Source organism: Molothrus aeneus, chromosome 2 (genome assembly GCF_037042795.1).
Source record: "Molothrus aeneus isolate 106 chromosome 2, BPBGC_Maene_1.0, whole genome shotgun sequence".
Taxonomy (NCBI): Eukaryota; Metazoa; Chordata; class Aves; order Passeriformes; family Icteridae; genus Molothrus; species Molothrus aeneus.
The window spans coordinates 27553135-27574844 of NC_089647.1; the positions used below are offsets into that span (position 1 = coordinate 27553135).

The following is a 21710-nucleotide window of genomic DNA, read 5'->3' on the forward strand; positions in this document are numbered from 1 at the left end:
TCAGGCTGGCACCGCCTGTCACCCCTGTCACCCCTGCCACCCCTGTCACCCCTGCCACCCCGGCTGTGCGGAGCGGCTCCGGCGGGGCCGAGGAGGAGCTGCGGGCAGAGCGGGCAGAGTTTCCAGCCCCGCTGCGGGAGCCGCTCCTGCCGCAGGTCCGGGGAGGTTCCAGCGGCTCTGCCGCGCTGCAGCTGCTCCGGCTGCGGTGCCGGGCTGGCACACCGCCTGCCCCTGCCCTGTGGCCATTCGGGATAGCAGGGTGACAGCTCACATCACTTTTACGCAGTCTGGTAAAAGGCGTGTGCGATCAGAGGGGCCTGCCAGGAGAGGAGCCGATTTGCTCTAAGGCGTCTTGTTGGAAAGTAGCGTTTCTGAGAGCCTTGAAGCCTGACCATTTATAAACAGCACACTGAATTTTGAATGTTTTTGCAGCTCTTTAGAAAAACAATGATCAGGAGAGTTTTTCCAGCTAGCTCTTGCTACCCATATTAAAACAGGCAACACTACTGGAGATTGCATATTTTTGGCAGCTCCTAGTCTTCCATTACTTAGCTTGAGACATATTCTTATTCGCTGATTTTAGACAATTGCAAGGCCTCCAGCTCCCTAGCTCTGTTAATCACCTCCACTTCTCTGCAACGAAACAGCCAAGGCTGAGCTGTCACCCTGACTGAGCAACTTCCCAGAGATGTTCAGTGCTGACCTCACTGGCTGATGGAAATGTGGGACTAAGGAAAGCACAATGATGGGGCATGTCACAGAATCATAGAATCATAGAATGATTTGGGTTGGAAGGGACCTTAAAGATCATCCCATTCCAATCCCCCTGCCATGGGCAGGGACACCTCCCATTAGATGGTGGCTCAGGGCTCCATCCAACCTGGCTATGAACACTGCCAGGGATGGGGCACCCAAAACTTGTCTGGGCAATGCCACACAGTGCTATTGATGTCTGGCAGGTGCTGGTTACACTGCCTGTGTCCTCATATGCCAGCAAGAGATTTATTTTCCTGAGGACAGGAAAGAAGAACAAATGCAGAAGAAGGGGGACCTGCCAAAGGAGTGCCCCTTGGCTGGTGCTCTGGTAGCAATGCCTGTGGGGAGCTGCTGTTTGTTTGGAAAGGTGGGTACAGATGTGAGGAATGCTGGCTACCCAGCACTTCTCATGCACTGTGGCACATCCTGGACTTGGTTCAGGTTGTCAGAATCCTTCAGAAAACTCCAAGTCCACAAGTGGACTCTCTAGAAGCCAGGGAGTCTCTGGCATGCACCCAGCAGGGCTGGGAGCTGCGGGAGCAGGAGGCACCGCTGTGCTGTTGGATGAGGTGTGTGCCAGCTGGCTGTGGGCATCTGCACTTCAAGTCTTTGCAAAACCAAAGTCATCTCTGGGGGAGGGAGGAGGAGGGGAGGAGCAGCACCTTGTACATCAATGCTGCAGGCTGGGGGAAGTCTACTCCACACTGCTGCATCGAGCAATTACAGCTGTCAGCAATGCGGGGGTGATGCTAATTCCAGCATTTTCTGATTTCTGAGGGCTCACTTGGCACCTTCAGGGCTGTACCCTCAGTGATGCATTACAAGCTGTGTGATTTTTGCAGTGAAGCAGATTTGCACCCTTGTTTTCAGGGCTGCCACACAGCAGAGTTTCCTGCAGGGGTGCTCCTGTGCCAGCCGGGACCCGGCGGGCTGGGGGACACAGCTGTCACCCCAGGCCCACGGAGGGCCTGAGCCAGCACAGGGAGCTGCAACAGCGGGACAAGAACTCGCTGGAGGGGTGTTTTCCATGTTCTTATCCAACTGCATGTCAACCCTGAGCTTTGTAAGAGCCTGTCTTGTTTGTGAGGGACCACCCTTCAGCAGATGAGTTCCTCTTCCTTGTTGTTGTCTCAAATACTTTGGCTGTTTCTCAGCATTTTCCGTGCTGCATGTTCCACCACAAGCACCACCAGCAGCAGCAGTGACTGAAAACCTCATGGAAACTCCAGGACCGTGGCTCACAGGCCTTGTGTCAGCTCAGTGAGTTAAACTGGGGGGTTTGGGGCAGGGAGAGGATGTCTGGCCAGCTCAAAACCCCATAAAGATGGAGGCCACAAAAATCAGGTGTGAGTTCCAGTGGCTTGTCAAGCAGCATCCCCAGAAAGCGTGTGTCTTAAATAATTTGAAATGTGAGCAGAGATGATAGAAAAGTGCTCCCAAAGCCAGCTGGATGTGAATGTGTGCTGCTAGAAGTTGACCAGCAGGCTGCTTGGGGAGGAGGCCACGAGCAGCTCTGCTTGTGTTGGTGTTGGGGTGGTCTCAGGACAGAGCCCCGAGACATGCCAGGCTGTGCATTCTGTGCAGTGCACCAAAGGAAGGGAGGTGTGATTCCTCCATTCCCTAAAACACACACCTAAAGGAGCGGAGAGAGAAGGGGGACACTCACTCTGTTCACAGGAGGAGTTGGACAGTCCTGAGGAGCCTCTCAGCAGAGGGGACAGCCCTGCCAAGAGGCCCCAGAGCCATCACAGGGCAGACAAGCAAAGAGCCCCTTCCCCTTCAGCACCAACTCCTCCAAACACTGCTCCAAGATCCCAGTGCTGGACACCTTCAGCCTGTGGGAAGGACTGTAGGTAGCAGCCCATGCAGAGCAGGGCTTAGATGCCCATCTGCACAGACAAAAGCACCTGGGAGTGGTCTGATTCAAACCAAAATTCTCTAAATTGCTGACTTTATTCGCAGGTTAAATCATCTTCTTTCTGCATTTGTGCTTTATTTTGGTGGGTTTACTGTCATTGGCTGAGAGCTATGCGAATATGCTGATAAATATAGACTTTACATTAAAATTGGCACTCTTTTTAACCTGGTAGATATGTTAATCTATTCCCATTTGTACAAGCACCACACAGTTATAACGTGCATTAATTCAAATACTTAATTTACATTTTATTTTGTTAGGAAATAGTGAATGAAGCATTTTTTACTTGACATTTAGAAAATGGAATATTTAATTGATTGCAAAAACAGCATTTAAAAATGGTTTCTTGAATTATTAATACAAACTAAAATGGAGTGGATACATAAAAGCCTGCTTGAACAAACTGCTGTAGCCCTTTTAGGCAGGTTAGTTTCACGCAAGAACAACCTGATCCAACCACAGTTTTATCCCTAATGTGAGCAGGGGCTTGGAGTACAAAGCTCCAGAGAGGCTTCTTCCCACCTCAGTCTTTCTGTGGTGAGTAAATGGGTTCTTCCAGTGACTGCATCATTCAGGCTTTCAGAACGAGGAAATGCCAAGGTCTCACACTTCTTTTCCTTGCTTGTTGTAATGTGTAAAAAATAATCCCTTTGCTACTCCCAGATGGGGTTTCAGTTTTGAATGAGTTGTTTCTTCAGTGGCAACAACCCAGCCCACTGAAATTAAATGGCACACCTGCAAAAACAGACCGAAGGAGACACCTTGCTGAACGTTTCTGTCACACCAAGATGTAGGAGCTCAGTGTTTGTCACAGCTTTGCCTGCCCTTAAGCCTTGGGCACAAATGTGTTTTTCTAAAACTAACACTCCTAGTTTCTTTTATGTATTCAGGAAAATAAACATAAATTAGCATACATTAATCAAGATGTTTGACTATTTTTATAAATGAAATTCATTTTATTAGATAAAAACAGCTTTATTTCTTCTGATACTGTAACTAATAGGAAGCAGAGTTGGAGAAACTTCCTTCAGTTGTCTTTGGAAGGAAAGGTAGGACATTTCATTTCCTTCTTTTAGTCTTTAACTCTTTCAGTGCTGCAGTCTCCCTTGCTTACAGCCAGATCTTTAGAGCAGATGTTGCCACTCAGGCTCTCAATGTCTTCTCACTGGCAGGGAGGAAGCAGAGCTGTGGTTGATGATAAAAAGCAGAACAGCTCAGAAATTTTCAAACCAGGCAGGTCTGGGGGTAGATGGGCTTATCTTCACTCTGTAAGAGTAAGCTGTCTCTTGGGAATGTCTTCCACTACCAGCTTGAGACCTCTGGGCTGATTTGGGCAACATTTGAACTGAATATATGTGATGGTGAGAGAGTGTCCAGCACACAGCTCTGGGTGGTGGTTGGGTGAGTAATACCTTAAAAGTGCTTAAAGAAAGGCTGGGTGTTGCTGAGCTGTGGGCTGAGTTTATCCACAAGCAGGAGAGGAAGGTGGCCCTGCTGGTGGGAGGTGACAGTCATGGCTGGGATGGCTCCCATGCCATGGACATGGTGGTGGCAGAGCCTGAGGGACAGCAGCCTGAGGAGCACGTCTGCTCCTTGGAAAGGGGAATACTTTGCTGAACATCCTCGTCAGCACATTTGCCCAGCTACTCAGGAAAGATGCCCACAGATGGGGCAATCAAACTGGGCAAGATAAATTGGTCCTTTGTGTGCAGGACCAATTATTATTAATAAAGGGGTTTAACAAGGCTGCAAAATTCTTCCCTCTTGTCACGCTCTGTGGCTCCAGCCTCCTGAAACTCAGACTTGACTCCACTCATCAACTAGGATATTTCCAATCACTCTAAAAGGGCAATTTCTCCAGCACCATTTTAGAAAGTGTTTATGTTGCACTGACAGCTGTTCCAGGAAATCTGCAAGCTAGCCAGTTCTGTAACAGAGTTCATGATTACTTTAACTGAGTATATCCCTGCTTTAAGCACTTCAATTCTAGGAGAAGTAAACTTCTCAGATCCCATTAGCACTACAGTGATCCAGGTAAATATTAACAAGGATCTTAAAAAAAAATCAAGTAGTTTTTGACAGATTTTTTTGGCTACTTCCTGACAATCTGATTTTATTTTGTTGACCTGGATTTCTTGCTTGTTTTAGAGAGAAGCAATTTACTTCCCTGCTGTTCCAGTACTTCACATCTGGACTGTTGTGGCAGCCTTCTTGACATCATTAAGGACCAAAACAGAGCTGGCTCTTTTCCAGCCTCATAGGTTTTCCTCAGCAGTCCAGAGTCTGACAGAGATCAACCCACAGATGCCTCCAGGTGGCTTTCACAGGACGACAAACATCATTTATTGGGGACTGATGATCAAAAAAGTCTTTGCCCCAAGAGGTGCCATTTAAAACCCTTCTTTACTGTTTGCCTAGGAAGTACACCATCGCCATATGACACCAGCACCAACACAGAATAAATATTTACAGAACACTTCCCCTCCTCTCATTACAAACCTGCTATCTCCAGTCAGTAATGGACAAGTGCCATGTTCAATTATATCAAAAACAAAAGGCATTCTAAAAAAAGCTGCTCATGTTTCCAGCCTTGTCACTTACAGGCTTTGTTCCCACTGGCTTCATTTTTGTACTTTGTATTTTCTAGCTTCTGCTGGTCCTTTTCCTCCTCTGGTGATTAAATATCGCACAGCTATTGCCCTTATTCCCTCTTTTCCAAGGTTAGCTTTTAATGTGCTTTCATTTGCATTTATACTTCCAAGCCACTGAAAAATGCCCAGGTTTTATCCAAATTTTGGTCTAAGTTGTCTCATTGTGCAAGTCAGAGCATTCCCTCAGTGGCAGCAGAAGTCCCTGGAATGCTCCTTGCTGCTGGCTGGTGCTTCAAACACCTCTCTGGCCCACAGTTCCTAGAGAGCTTCCTGCTAATGCTGGCCATTAAATCCTGTGTCCCATCCATCCAAACCAAGCTGCTTGGAGCAGTTTCCATCCTTCATCACCCCTGCCCCCTGCCCCAAGCCCACTTTCCAGTTCAGGGCACATCCACCATTTCTTCTGTCAGTGGAGCACCAGGAGGTGTCTGAGTAACCCCCAGCTGGAGAGATGAGCTCTCCTGGCACAGCCTGCTCACCCACTGGATCATGGCAGAGTCTCCCTGTCACTAAAACCATACCAGAGACACAGCCCACACCTTCCAGAATTTGCTTCTCCCCTCTTTAAGAAAGGAAGCCCCAGGAAGTGATGCAATACGATCTGGGGATTGAGATTCAGACTGCGGCAGGGGTACCACAAACCAGATAAGCCACAGCCTGGGGAAGAACTCATCCTTTTTTCTGTGCAGAATGAACAGAAAAACAGAATGAACATGCCTTCTCGAGGCAAAAGCAAAGACTGACTCGGTGCTAACTCACTTGAACAGAAAACAGCACCAGCTTCTGAGCTGAGGGCTGCCAGGGTGCCCGTGCAATGACAAGGTGGGAGTAGCACTGATCTTAGCCCACACTGTCCTCTGAACCCGAGCAGAGCTTTGGCTTCATAACTAAACCAGCAAAATCCTCCATGGATCCTCATACAAGTAATTTGGGTGAGGAAAACATTCCATGTTTCAGGTGAAAGGCTTAAACCTTCCTGGTGAGCAGACCACAGGGAGGAAGACGACTTGGTTTGTCAGTCTCCAGGCTGTGCCAATGGAATTCATAAAGAGGAGCTCCAGTATGGGCCATCTCCTCACAGTTATCTGCAGACACTGCAGATCTTCTGGAATTGTTTTGGAGCCCTATAATGTTATGTTAGTAACAGCAGCCAGAGTTTCTGACAAGGTGACTGTCACCTTCTGGGAAGCAAGCTATCAGTGTGCCTGGAAAACCTATCCACCTTCTTGGAGGCACATGGTTTGTCCTGATGGCTTCTCAGCTGTGCTGCCCAACAGACAGTGAGGGTTGGCCTTTGCCACCTCCACTCCTCCTCATTTAAGAGAAAGCAACTGATGAAGTAAATGATCAAACAATAGTGGGAATAAACGTTCACCTTCTTGTGAGGGCATGACTGCAGGGGCAGGAATTTTTCACAGCCACCAGAAAGCTCAGTAGCTTTCTGCAAGTACATTAGGTACATTTTCAAGCCTGATTTATGCAGAATGTCACCTTTTAGTGACAGGATTGCTACATGAAAAAGCTGTACCACATTCACCATTTACAATAAATGCAGAGCTAAGAAAGAAAAACTAGAGAGCGATTGCTGCAGTTAATTTTGGAAGTGACATCAAGGTGACAGAGCATTGGTTTCAATGAATTTTATTTCATTCTGTATTATACAAGTGGGAGCTGAATCCCCAAACTTCCCACCATCAATGCCAAGGAGAAGCACCGCTACACAAGAGGAAGGCAGAATTTTGAGGCCGGAAGACAGACTGGACCAAGCTGTTTCTCCCCACGTGGTCAGAAATTCTTCCTCCTTCACACAGAGTGCTTCCCAGACCAGCAGGTTTACCCCAGGAATAAGAGAGACAAAGCTAGCTCTAAACATCCCTCTGCCTCCTCCTCTCCCCAACAAAAGAGGCTGCCCAATGCCAGCAGTGGAATGGTTAAAGACAGGGAGCACATCAGGTTTTCAGTCTCTCAACCAGCCCACTAGATTAAGAAGTAGCCTGGTTACTCCCTCTCTCCTGAAAAAGATCCAGGAAAATGAATGACCTAAAATGCTGAAGACTTACCTCCTTTCCTTCCCCCATCCCATAGCCTTGTTCTCTAAGCAGAGAACAGGCAATGAACTCTGAGGAGGCTGAAGGAAAGCCAAGGAAAATCAGGGGCTACCTGAATCCCTGGGAATCTGGTGGCTACCCTGGTGCCCTCATTCATTCCCTTTGAGGTTCAGAGACCTGTTTGGAATAGTACACAGAGAGGGCCTCCCTTAAGGACTCAGAAGCAACCAGGGATACAGAACACACAGGAACCACCGTGAGGGTACACACCATTCCAGGGATGGCCCAAACCACAAACAGGGCAAGACTTCCCTTCAACCAAGGCCCCAAGGGCTGGGGAAACTGGGACGAGGCCCTGGCAGGGGGAAGAGAGCTCCTGCAGCAGTACTGAGGTCTCCTGTGAATTTACTTCTTCTTCCTCTCCTGGGAACAGCGAGGGCAGAACCTGTTAGAAAGGGAAGTACAAAGCCAACATTTAGGGCATGACATGAGCCTCAAGTGCATAGTCCCAAAAGACCTTTTCCAAGGTCCCTGACAAAGCCTTAATTCAAATTTTCCCTTTAATAATATCTTCTCAGTGGGTATATATAGTACTTTTTTCCCTGCCACCAAGGACCTCCCCTTTCCAAAGGTCAAATGGGTCCCCCAGGTTGCTTCACTCACCATTTTCCTCTTGGTTTTGTTGTCAGACCCACACAGGCAAAATGAAACCATTCAATGGAACACTGTTGGGATGAAGAGCAGCCAGTTAAAGAGCAGTTTCCTTTTGAAATTGTTGGTTTTGGGCTACCAGAGTTTCCCAGCATTTAATCACAAACTCCAAAATCCCTAGCAGTGATCAAGGATTGAATGTTCACACCCAACCTACACACTGTTAGCAAGGAGAACACCCCTTCTTCTCCCTTGCTAAGTTTAGGGACAAGAAAACATTTTAAGGAAAACCCTGAAGAGAGAGGCACTTCAGAGGTCCTTGCGAGCCACACCTCTGGCCATCCCAACTACCTGAGGTAAGCCCTCTCCTTGTCACTGCTTGCTGTCCCAGGGCCCACCCAAGCAGGACAAGACTTTCCATGCAGGACTCATCTCCACTCCATTCCCCCCATTTCCACCATGAGCAGGCTCTTACATCTGGGTTGTCACAGCCAATCATCTCCCCATAGGAGACCTGGTGGCAGAGGCAGTAAGTGGGCTCATTGGGGTCCACGGGCATATCCAGTACATCCGAGGGGTGCACATTTCCAAAGGTGACAGAAGGCATCCCGTACTCTGTGCTACTGCAGAACAGGAATAAAGCAAGTCAGCAAAGTAACTGGCTTTGAGTACCTTTGTGTGTCCCAAGACAGTGCCCTTGTTTGCCAGAGACAGATACTTCTCTTATTTAAGTACCTACACCCAAGGGGACCTGCTTTTCCCTTCAACCCACACTCCCCTGAAAGAATAAACAAGTTTCCTTCCTCTTGCTTCCCAAGAAGGGACAGAGGACACACATTTCCAGTCTGGGGATCTCAGGGAAGCCTAGCTAGGCCTGCCTTGGTCTGATTTCCAGTGCTGCTTCTCATTCTCTCAAGTCCCTTCAACACTTACGTGCGGACGAGCTTCAGTTTCTTTTGGGCAGTTTTTGGTGCTTCCTCATCAGAGTTTTTCCCTTTGGAGCGAGCACGGGCAGCTTTTTTCTCTTTCTGGGCTCGGCCCTCTGGTAAGAAGAGAAAAAGGTGTTGCATCTGTCACCCCACCAAAACAGACACCTGACAGTGACAACCCCTGCAGCACCAAAGCACACTCCTGCTTTGGAATGCGTACTGGCTTTGGGCCATGCACCACATCTCCACATCACCACACCCTTATCTAGCAGCCTTGAATAAGCTCACACAAGAAGAGCCCAGTCACCATCTTTTTACCTGTCCTTCAGCCTCCAGCGCAACAGTCTTTGATCTGCACCACTCCAGAGCCTGCCTTCATCCCCACCACTTCCACAGTCACTTGGCTGCCTCCTGAATCAATGTGCAGCCCAGTGGTGCTACTCACTCTTCTTGCCCTTGCTGGAAGAACTGTCATAGTCACTCGACTCTATCTGCTTCTCCTTCAGGTCTGCTTCAAAGCGAGCGAGGTCTGTGTCCAGCCGCCGGATGTGCTTATCCACCTGCAAGGACACCAGGGAAGGGGTTACCACAGGACAGAGCCCAGGAAGGCAGAGGGAGGACAAACAGGGGACAAAGGGGCAGGGGGCTGGCACTAAAGAGCTGAGGAGCAAGAGTGGGCATGGCCTAAAAATGAGAGCCCAGGGCCTTGCGAGATGGGCGGCTTTAGTGTGGGCGTTCACATGATAAGCACGAGGCACTTCCCTTCATACCATCTCGTAGGTCTGCATTGCCAGCTGAACCTTGTCGTCCCCAAATTCCTTGCACTTCCCATAGGCCTCCTGGATCTGCTTGAGAAGCCCCAGTTTTTCCTCTGAAGACAAAGTCCGTGCATTGCTGATATACTCCGTGGCCAACTTATCGATCTCTGACTTGAGGTCTGAAAGAAGCGAAACATTAAATACACAAACACCTCACCCACCACAGTGCTCTCCATCAGGAGAGAGTCAATGACTGGAGCAGCTCCAGGCCTCCTCCCCTGCCTGGAGATCCCTATGACAAAGGCAAAGCAAAGAATAGCTGGTCAAGCTACATACTCCTTGTCTTGGCAACAAAACCATTCCCAATCCTCACCTTCTGTCCTCTGATCCAGATCTCGCATGAGCTGGAAGTTTCTCTGTAATTCAAATGGCAGGTTCTCAATACCTGCAGAGAAAGGAGAATACATGGAGAAATCAGATCCTTGTTCCTTGCCAAGGCAGGAACAAGGCTAACCAATAACACACACACACACACCCCCCTGGTGCACATCAGCCTGCTTCCATTTGTTGCTGGCCCCGAAGGAGACAGACTATAAAAATGTGATACATTTAATGCAGAAACATAGTTCTAGAATACATATTAGTTACCAGAAAACTGCTGCTGAGCAGAAAGGTCCACACTAAGAAAGCAGAAACCCAAAATCTCTAATGAGTGTCACTCATTATAACACAACATCTCCATCCGAAAACTCCACTCAGTAATGAAAAAACACCACAACAGCTGGTAAATAAAGCCATTTAGTTATTTCTACACAGGCATGTAAAAATTAGGTTGATCAAATGCTAATTCACTGAAAAGTGAGTCTGTTTAATGCATTCATTTAACATACAGGGGACAGCAGACACTTTGGGCAGAGCAAAGATCAAGTCTGAGATGGGGAACAGAGAGCACTCTTAACCCCTTGTGACTTGTAACTTGTGGTGCCTTCTGCGCTGTCATCTCAGAGTGGTGTGTCCAACACCTGGAAGGATGCCACACATCGTGAATAATAAACGTTTGTAGGGCTCTGAATGAGCAATGTGAGGTTGATAGTCAATTAATTTTCAATGCACCATGCTACTCACCCCCCAGGCATCACCAGATGCTCAACTGGCAAAGCTGGTAAAAACAATTCTCATTTTTCCATGCCTGCCTAGTCAAAATGAGATCTAGTGTCACTGCATTAACCTGAAGTCTAAGCCTGATTACTGTCACCTTTATACCTAATGAAAATAATAAATCTCTCTTGAAGGTTTAAAAAAGAAGATGTTGGGGAAAACTCTTCACAGACACAACAGAAGCACGTCTGAGCTTCCTGAACTCGCTCTGCAGCTCACATGGAGTGCAACTGGAGGTGTGTCTGGCCATCACCAAAGCTGTCCAACACATAGTCCAGGCAGCAATCTCCATTTTGTCTGATCATATTTCTAGAGCAATGAATGCCTTTCCACTTCCCTGAAGAGCAACCAGTTGACAGGGAAGGTTCTGCATGCAAGGGGAAGGTTTTAACAAGTTTTAACAAGTACTACATAACAGGACGTGAAATTAATTCCTATAAGAGGTAAAACCAACTGTGGGCCTTGCTGAGCACTGAAGTTGTTCCTTTTACTTAGATTTTTGCCCAAACAGCATAATAAGAAGTTACATGCACAATACTTAGGAGCAATCAAGCTGTTGATTTAACAGACTTCTGTTGCCATTTCTGATTTAGTTACCTGAGAAATGCTCAGGTGGTAGGTAGGTGTCCTTGAGTACCCAGATACATAATCCACAGCACATACACATCACCTCTCTGCATTCAAGGACAGTTAGCAGTGCAAATTCAAATTCTGAAAAATTACTAAGCAGCAAAATGAAGTCTGTAGGCACATCCTGAATTTGATACTTCCATGTTTGTTCAGCATGACAGACTTCACACAAGGTTTAAGCAGCTGACTACTGGATTACATCCCTATGGTTCAAAAAAGCATCTCAGAACACGACGGGGACACAATGCTGAAAATTATTATTGCTTATAGAGGGAGCTTGTGGCAGGGATGAAATTCAGCTTGGGAATCTAGAGACCATGCCTTTTTCTCTCCTGCAATCCCCAGCCTCATCAACTCTAAACCTTTCAATTTATACAGCAAATGAAACATGGGTCATACTGCAGCACGCTGCTTTTCATTCCTCTCCAAAGCACCCGCTGCAGAAGACAAGACAGGTATCCTCCAGAGGAAAACAGAAGCTCTTCCTGCACTGCACACAATATGTCAAATTTATATTGAGTTTATTAATCCTGGAAGATCACAGCTTCTAAATTCTGGACTTTGTGGTTTTTAGAAAAGATTAATGTAATTTCTTTTTCTCTTCTGAAAAGGACAGATGGTAAAAGCACAAATTCCACCAGGTACTGTCAGCTTTCCCTCAGCAGGGCTAGAAACCTTTACATAGAGCAAGCTCCTGAGCCAGCACAAAAGCCAGTAGGACGCTGCTGTGCGGGCAGAACAGCCCCACATGAGGTTAGGGTCACATTTCACAGTGACATTCTTGCACCAGGAGAAACTCAAGCAGGAGTTTCATTCGGCTACACAACCTGAAAGGAACTGTGCTCTAGTTTTTACAGCCATCACTGTAAAAATCTGCCACCACCACTGATGCCAGCACATGCCCTGGTCTGGACAACATCTGTCTGTCTGTCTTTTGCCTCTACTTGTCTGTTCAGCCTGTGCCCCCACCCTTGAGAGCCCGTCTCTCCCCAGAGCCTGCTCCCCTCAGTGCCAGCCCCTCAGCCAGGCCAGTGACTCCTTTCCTGCCTCCAGGTGTGCAGAGCCCCCTGCTCCTGGGGACCCTGGCAGTGTGGGGAGGGCTGTCACCTGGCCCTGGCAGTGTGGGGAGGGCTGTCACCTGGCTCTGGCTCTGGCTGAGCAAATGCTCAGCTCAGGCACCATGGGCAGATCATTTATGCACATCTGAGCCATGATCTTCCAGAGGCTCATTAGCTGGGCAGGCTTCCACTGGGGCTGACGAGACAAACCCCTGCCAGTTGAATTCCTTCCCTGCTAAAACCAGCAAAATGATTTCCTAAAACCACAGCAAAACATTCCACTCTGCAAATCTATTATTGGACAAATGTTCTGCCACTGCTTCGTCAATAAATGGAGAAAATGAAACAAGTGACAGTACAGTGACTTTATAATCAGAACTGCTACAAAGATACTTTATCTGTTCAACTGAACGTGGAAGGAAGCTGAGCAGACCATTACAAATTATGATCCAGAGAGAGTCTGGCAATAACAAAAAGCATAACAAGATAAAGCTGCAGATAAGCAAGTTATAACTGAGCAACAAACTATTTGTATGGTACATAACTTAATCTAGCTGTGGGGATGTTTTCTACTATCTGCAGCTTAACTCCAAAGCTCTTGCATAGCCTTAAACAGAAGTGATTCTCTGCCTCACAGAATTTATCACAGGGGACAGAACACTTGCTGAAATTGCTTGACCTGTGCTGTGCTGGCTACCAGACATTATCACTCTCTAAGTGCCATTAAAAAAAAAAATTAGATTTGAGTCTCCATTTCCTCATTCCTACCACCATACTTTTCCTCGCTATTTCTAAAAAAATATTCATCCTATTTATGTAATTTCATTTCCTCCTGCTTTTCTCCTTTTTTTCCTCTCAACTAATTTTGTTTTCATCTTAGTAAGATTCACCTAAAATCATCATGACTAAATACTATCTGTCATAAAATACCCACGTAATTCTCAGATTATGAAACTGATAATTGTAAAGAAAGAACACCCTAGAGACATCTTTGATCACTAGAGAAGAGTGATGATATGCAACAACAGACAGAAAAATAAAGAAAAGTGAGGTCCTCTTTCCACAGAAATGGCACAGCAGGAGGAGAGGAACAGGAGGATGGCGAAAATGTACAGGGAATAAAGTGCTAGCAAGGCCAGCAGCTTGGGCTGGCAGTAATGCAACTGTGTCACAGAATCACAGAATGGGTAAGCCTGGAGGGGACCACAGAGATCATGGAGCCCCACCTCCCTGCTCAAGCAGGGTGACCCCAGAGCCTGGGGCACGTGGCACAGGATTGCCTCCAGACAGTGCTGGAATATGTCCAGAGAGGGAGACACCACAACCTCAGTGGGGGAATCTCTCCTTGGTCACCCACACAGTAAAGAAATTCTTCCTCATGTTCAGCTGGAGCTCCCTGTGCGTCAGTTTCTGCCCACTGCCCTGTGTCCCAGTGCTTGGCACCACTGAGAAGAGCCTGGATCCACCCTTGACACCCTCCCTGCAGATGTTTATAGACACTGATGAGCCCCCTCAGTCATCTCTTCTAAAGGCTGAACAGGCCCAGCTCCCTCAGCCTTCCCACACAAGAGAGATGCTCGTCTCCAAATCATCCTCATTCCCCTCTGCTGGACAGGCTCCAGGAGCTCCAGGTCTCTCTTTAATGAGCCCAGAAGTGGACACTGCACTCCAGAGGAGCCTCTCCAGGGCTGAGTGGATGGGTAGGATTCCTGCCTCGACCTGCTGGCAATGCTTCTCCTAACGGACTCATTGCACAGATCCGTACAGAAGCCTGGTGCAGCCCTACTGATTCCTCTCATGGTCTGATTATCCTGAAAATCACTGGTGCAGCTCTCTCCTGCTGAATGCATCTTTTTCATCCCTTCCTTTTCTTACCTTGTTTCCATTTCTGATCACAAGGTAAAGTCTCTCTACCTACCTTCGTTTTTTCTCTCCTCACATGTTATCCCTTCACTAACCCATTCTTCTGTCATCTCTTTTACTCTCCTCTTTCCTTGTCATTCTTTCCCCTGTTCATTCTTCCACAGGCATCCATGACCATGCTGTCTTCTCCCTTCAGAACCACACACTCTCTCTCCAAAAGTCAGAATCCAACACCACCTTTTTTTCCCTCTTCAATAATTATCATTTTATTTACTTCTTTTTAGAAACACATGTGGGCTGTCAGGTGCAGGCAACTGACATTTAAACTTCAGCTCCTTAACTCAGATGTTAACTGTGACACACAAACGCAGAGAGCAAGCCTACACAGCCTGATAACTTCAACTGTGCTTCAAACCTCTGCAGCATGTCTGTGCTGTGCCAAACAATGGATCTGTGCTGCCCAAAGTCCTAAAAACAGATCAACAGCACCAAGGACCATCCAAACACAGTACCTTCCCCAAGACATCTGTTCACCCACCACATTTAGAGACATGTTTAAATTTTATTAAAAAATGGGAAAAGACATTTTGAAACATAACCACAGTTGCTTTATTTAACAGCTTTGATTTCAGCAAACACTTTAGACACCACATTGCTAAAGGCAATTTAAAAAATTCCTTCTTGTGCCAGGGACTGCTACAATGAGAGGGTAAGTTCTTTGCCCCCCAGGACTGCAAACTGGCTGGGATCTTGCTGGGGAACCACACTGGACTTTTTGGTACTCCATGATTCTCATAATTTTGCAGCACTTGAAGTACACTGCAGGACAAGTGGCTTGCAGCAATCTTCAGGAGCTTCCTTGCTCCCTCATTAGGGGGCAGGGTGTCTTTTATATCCCTCCTTTTTCAGAGTGTATCACCCTTTTAAACTATTGCTGCTACTCTGTCTTGTGCTCTCAAGTAATCAATCACCTTCCTACACAGGTATTTATTGAAACTTTTATACAAGCACCTTTATTGAAATTGGTCCTTGAGCACAATTTCCCTCGATTCAGAGATGACTCAGCCCTGCTGCAATAAAAAATCCTAACCTGTACCGTTATCCTTAACACCCTGGCAAGGGTTAACCCTACCTACAGTTTTACAGAGAGGGTGCTTAGGTGCATGGCAGGCTGATTTAGCCACAGGCACCCAGGAATTCCGTGGCCATAGCACATATCCCAAGCTTTGGGGCATTGCACCGCACACCAGTCCACCCAAGCACATCTGCTTCAGACACTGTCCAAAGAAATGGGCACCAGTCAGCAGTGACAGTCAGCCATGGAAACCCAATACTCCCCCAAAGTGTGGGACTGTTTCTTAGGAAGGAAGGGCTCTTTTTGTTGTCTTATTACAGTAGCTCAATGCTACAGCGTCCACAGACAAGATAGCAGGGAATGTTGTTAAGTGTCAGAAAAGGGATCTTTCTTATCAAAGATGAACCTTGAATTTGAAAAGCTTGGAGGGCTTGGAAGACTGACACAATGAATGAGACTGGCAACACTCCTGGCATTTCCAGCCTGCCACAGACCTCCAAAGGCAGGGACAACCACCAAAGAGACCGCAGGGCTGTTTGCCAAAACAATGACATCAGATTTGCAGTTGGGTAAGTGAAGAACTACAGAGAAAACACAGCAGGCTTTGCCACGTAAAGCTATCTTGTATCAGCTCCAATAAAAATATCAGCCAACAACAAAACCAATTCTAAATGAATTGGTCATTAAATGTATCAGCTCAGTGTGGGCTGTGCCAGTAGCTTTCACAAAGAAACAAATGATGCCTATGAATCACCAAATTCTCTCCCCTGCATGAAATCTTTTGTAATTTTCCATAGATCATGTGTGGTGCATCACAGGTGTAACTAATCCAAAGTCTCTGAAAGGTGAAAGGCATCTTTCACTACACCAGAACAGTGACAAGCAGAGAAATGATTTATTAAGAGACTTGCATTTCTAAAGAATGATGTGAGAAACTGTAGAGGCAGGGCCAGGGGTATGGCTGCATGCTACACTGGGGAGGGGATAAGAGTAATGGAGGTAGGGAATGCAAGGGATAAAAGAACTGCTGAGGAAACTGGAACACAGCCAAGTCTGGGAAGAAAACAAGGGCTTGCCTACAGCAATTTCCACCATCACACCCAAGCCCTCTAAGAGCCTTAAGATGACAATACTCATCACACCCTCATTTGATGAATCTGTACAGAAGAAAATCCAGACAGATGTGGCCATTCCAAAAGAAAAATCCTATTTTACTAGGTTAGCTAGTTATCAAGGAGCAAAAGGACATTCCCATGCCAGTTGTAGAAGAAAGATGACTTCCATGAGGACATGTGCTGCTTTCATTGCTCTGTGCTTGTGCTGGCTTAAGTTTTCTAGCAGTGACAAGCCCCGTGGGGGTGCACCTCTGTGTGCCTACTGACAAATGCAGAGGAGCAAAGGAAACTCAATGCCTCCCTAACCAGTGTAAAATAGGGAAAAACCCAAGGTATATTGACTACATTGCACCATGTTACCTTACCAGCTGAGGTCTCCTCATCTCAGCCTGCCATCTCCATCACCTCCACAGCAGTATTTCTAACCTCCTTCGAGGGCCAACACTGAGCCAAACACAGGAACTCAAACTAAAGCAAGCACAAATTATTCTCATGAGTCTTTATGCACATTCCACCTCTTAATCACAAAATACTGTTTTCTTCCTTCTTCTTCCATCCTTTTCTACATCTCTAACTCCTTTGCACCCATAGGTTTTCCTTTACTAAAGCTGCATGGTGTTACTGCTTGAGGGAAAGCACTTTTTTATCCACCTTTCTCCCCTCTCCTTCTGGATTTTTAGAAACCAGAAGGAGAACAATATTTGAAGACATGGAAATCTTTTTATGTTTAAATTCAGCCACTGGAGAGAAACACTCAGGAAGAAAAGTGGAACAAGACACATTCCTCTTCTCCCATTCCCTGAATCCTTTGGCTCAGTAAGCAGGATGAAGGAATGAAGGTGATCAGAGTAGACAAGATATGGAGTTCCTCTGTCAGGATGCTCAGCACAGAAGGAATGTGTGTATTTTTCTGCTGCAAAAGTATCTGCCAAGAGCATAACACATTTCAGACAGATTTGCTTTGTAATTAACAGCTTAAAGCTAAGGAAAGGGCATGCCTAATCCTAGGTCTAAACCCAGTTTCAAATTACAGCAAGACTTGAAAGCTGCTGTAATACCTGACCTAAGAAGCTTCTAGACACCTTTTACTAAGAGAACTCTTCTTAACTTGGCTAGTCCACAAAAAAATCAACTTTAGATTTCTAAAGTAGAGGGCTCAAAATATATGAACTGAAGCAACTGGGGCTGTGTGCCTAACTTTGTCAGACTGCTTATGCATTTTAACATACAGTTTTTAATTACCTACTCACATGATGTTTCATGCAAGGTGTTTCTCATTCCCAGTGACTGAGCACTGATTCAAAGTTTTATTTTATTCTCTTTGCTCAACACAGAGTCACAAGCTCAGACCCAGAGCTCAAACTGAAAACTGACTTTGTAGCCAGCTTTTCAAGGTGCTTCCTGCAGTGACAATAAAGTGTTTTCACAATGCTGCACTGGAGTGGCCCATTGCCCTCACCAAGAGCATGAAGGCCACAACATTTACTGAGGCCAAGAGATTAAAGCCAAAAGGCCAGCTAATTACAAACTCTCCTCTTGAAGTGTGCAAAAATGCTTCAGAGCATGACTTTTCAGAATTATCTGTTCAAAGCAGACTCCAGCTGCAGCTATGAGCATTCTCCACATCTGCTCCCCTGACTAAAAATTTCCACTCATAATCTGAGGGAAGTACAATCCAAGCAAGGAAAACCTGTACAAAGTGGGAATCACAACATAAAAAAGCCCCACCAAACTCACTTTGGCAGAGTGATATTCAGTTGCTTCAAACAGGAGGCCACCTTTTTTCTCCCTATAATTTTCACTTAATTCCTTACACACCTTCCTTTATTCAAAGATATGAAGAGGTCCTACAAATAACTGCCCTCTTTCATCACACATTCCTCATTCATTCCCTGAGCAGATCCAGATAGAAAAACACAGGAAAGAGAATCTCTACGGGAAGAAAAAAGACATTCAACTGAAAACTGGATCTGCAAGAGCACTGTGCTACTAAAAGAATTCTGTTCCAAGACACAGGTGTAAATTAAGAATTAGACACTTTTTATAAGAGATTACCCAAAGTTCTGGACCGTTTATCAAATTTCAGGAATTTTTAGGATATTAGTGAACTACTTTAAAATGGAACTGAATGTTTTTAAAACACTGAAATAATGGGGGGGGGGGGGGGGAAAGTGGAGCAGCAAGTAGGAAACTGAATGCTGTCAATCAGTTAGCATCAAGAAGATTTGTGTCTAAAACACTGGATGCATTTCGACAGAGTGAGGAGCTCAGGCAGAAGGCCAGGAGAGGAGAGCAGTATTAGGGGAGAGCAGTGTGGGTAATTAGAAATATATGCCATTACCTATGAGCAGCCTAACCTACTGAAGACTGTGATGGGTGCTCTTTGATGCCAAGTTTCATAACACATTCGTGCTTTCCTGAATGAAATCTGGAATAGCACAGCAAGTATCTTATGAGTGGCTAATAACAGCAAGTAATGTTGCACCAGACAAACCTGAAAAAGGCCTTAGAGATCTAAGGGTAAGCAAAAAAGGCTAAACCATCACAGGAATGAATGTTTTGTTCTTCCTAAAATCTTCATAACCAGATGGTTTTAAGGGCTTTTAGATTGTGCACATCAGTTTCATTATTTTTTTAAGCAAGACACCTCAACCATAACAGTGACTCTCCTGTATTAATATCCACCTTCACCAGGATGAGACTCTCTAATCCAATCTCAGGACCACAAACCTCAGCTGAGAGAGAAGACTTTGCCATTTCCTCTGCATGCCTGTACAGGAGAGGAAGAGGAGTTCCCAGGCTGGCTGATTTCAGTTGAGTGTGATGACATGATCCTGAGGTGTTTGACTGTGGCAGGAGCATTCTCAAGCCACCAGCCTTCCCTTCTCTCCAGCTGTGCACCTGCAGTACCTCTGCCCACTCAGGGATGCATCCTGCTTGTCTCTGCTCATCAACTGCAGATCCCAGGCTTCTGCTCCTTTAGCTCTGCTCTGCAGCTCTTACCCAAAACACACCTCTGCCCTCCCAGCAGGAAAACCCTGCATCCTCCCTGTGCACTTATTCTTTGCCCATCTGCTTCTTTCTCCTCTTTCCCAGCCCTTCTCCTCCCAGCTGAGGAGCCTCAGTCAACTGCAGCCTTCTGCAACGCAGTGAGAACTGCACAAGAACACAAATCTGCTCCTCTCCAACCTGCCTCCTCATTCAACTCTTCTTCCTGGCTTTGGCCTCCTTCCTTGCACTCCTAGATCCTTGCCTGTCCAACTGCAGCTTCTTTTCAGCTTTCACTGAAATTTATTATGGTTCTTGAACATTCTTAGAGAGACATTTTCTTTCCTAAAGACAAAAGGAGCACTGATGATGCAAGGAATGAGACACTCTGCGTCCATATCGGCACCTCATCATTTCTGTGCTGGAAGAAACCCGGTGTAGCAGGACCTCTGAGGAGCCAAACTCCATTTTTTCCATGCATATGCAAGCAGACAGGGAGAGATTTAACTGGCTGGGTGCAGTGAAGCAGAAGACACATTACCAGAACCACGCAGCTTTAAGGACACCATCCCGTGAACATCCTCCCCTTTCTCTAGTGCCAACACCAGACCAGCAGGAACACGTGAGAACGGCATTCCTCAAAGAACAGGTTATTCAATCTTAACTCATTAGCCCACTCATTGAGAAACAACTCCTCCGGTGGATCTGCTCGGCTATTTAAAGAACGCGTGGGTAAAACATGCACTGAAAGTCTCATCCCCAAAAGGCAGAGTTTGAAGTTTTAAGCACCTTAAGGCAGGATGGTAAAATGGGAGGTACTATAGGAGGGCTCTGATAACCTTGCCAACTTCATTGGCATTTACAGAGCTCCTCTTCGGCCAGAAAAGCGGGGCTGCATTTGTAAACTGACAGCGTAGAAAAATACCATAATTACCGCCCCACAGATCCAAAAGTTATCTGTGCTCGATGTCTATCTCGGGAAACCACTGACAGCCAAGCTCCCGCTCCCGAGGGGCAGTTGGAGCTGCACCGGGCTCCTTTCTCATGGGACAAACCAGCCGCGGGGCTGCGGTATCAGGGCTCCCGCGGCAGCTGCAGCCGAGCCTTGCCCCACGGACGGGGCCTCTCCGCACGGCCCGGGCACCGGGCTGCGCCCGAGGGGGAAGGAGAGCCCGCGGGCGCCCTGGGCAGCGCTCGGCCCCCGCGGGGCCCCGCCCCTCGGCCCGTCCGTGCCCCCCGGGCCGGCTCAGCCGCGGCCTCGGCCCCGCCCCGGCGGCTCTTACTGTCCAAGTAGTGCTCCAGGTACATCCCCGCCGCCATCTTGGGCCCCACACACCGCCGCTTCCGGCGGGGAGCGGACGCGCGCGGGGTCCGGAAGCGGCGCTGCCCGGCTGCGAAGCCGCTTCCGCCCGCCTGCCCCGGCACTTCCGCCCCGCTCCCGCCGCCATTTCGGGCTGCGCGGGGCTGCCCCGGGCGGTCCCTGCGGAGGGCGGCGGGGGTGACCGGGGCACTGGGGCATCGCTCCTACGGGAAAGGCTGAGGGAGCTGCGCCTCTTCAGCCCGAGAGGCTCAGACGACTGAGAGGGAATCCCATCCATGTCTCTGAGTATCTGAAAGGAGCATGTGAGACTCTCCTCGGTGGTGCCAAGCACTAGGGCAGAAACTGATGCACAGCAAGTTCCACCTGAACGTGAGGAGGAACTTCTTCACTGTGCGGGTGACTGAGCACTGGGACAGGCTGCCCAGAGAGGTTGTGCAGTCTCCCTCACTGGAGAACCCTCTGGAGGCAATCCTGTGCCGTGTGCTGTGGCTTGAATGACCCTGCTTGAGCAGGGAGGTTGGAGCAATGACACCCTGGGGTCCCTTCCAGCCCGGCCCATTCTGGGATCAGGGCGAGGAAGCGCTGCCGACTCGTTACCGTGATTTTCCATCCACCTCGGAATCCGCCAGTGCGGGGCAGCTGCTGCTGTATCGTGAATGGAGATGGTCTCTGCTGTACGGGACTGGTACAACCTAACACTTGTAACAGACTAACAAAGGCAATTAAGCTAAACATGTGACCGTGCTCTTTCTCTTCATCATGCCAGAACGACTCTTGTGACCATACACCAG

General features: G+C 47.4%; 1 protein-coding gene across 2 annotated transcripts; it reads right to left on the minus strand.

Annotated features, from left to right (window-relative positions):
• Positions 1-6950: 6950 nt before the first annotated feature.
• ING4 (inhibitor of growth family member 4) lies at positions 6951-20937 on the minus strand. 2 transcript variants are annotated; one of them, XR_010785341.1, is made up of 9 exons: positions 20882-20937; positions 10085-10156; positions 9724-9890; positions 9399-9513; positions 8958-9066; positions 8500-8647; positions 8037-8098; positions 7644-7818; positions 6951-7550 (listed from the first exon to the last, which is right to left on the minus strand). XR_010785341.1 is itself a non-coding variant. In XM_066569776.1 (8 exons), exons 1-8 carry the CDS (start codon positions 20916-20918, stop codon positions 7779-7781), a joined length of 750 nt encoding a protein of 249 aa, XP_066425873.1. In that variant the 5' UTR covers positions 20919-20937; the 3' UTR covers positions 6951-7778. The 2 variants fall into 2 exon arrangements, 1 of the variants encoding a protein (XP_066425873.1); XM_066569776.1 differs by having other exon boundaries at positions 6951-7818.
• Between the last annotated feature and the right edge of the window lie 773 nt (positions 20938-21710).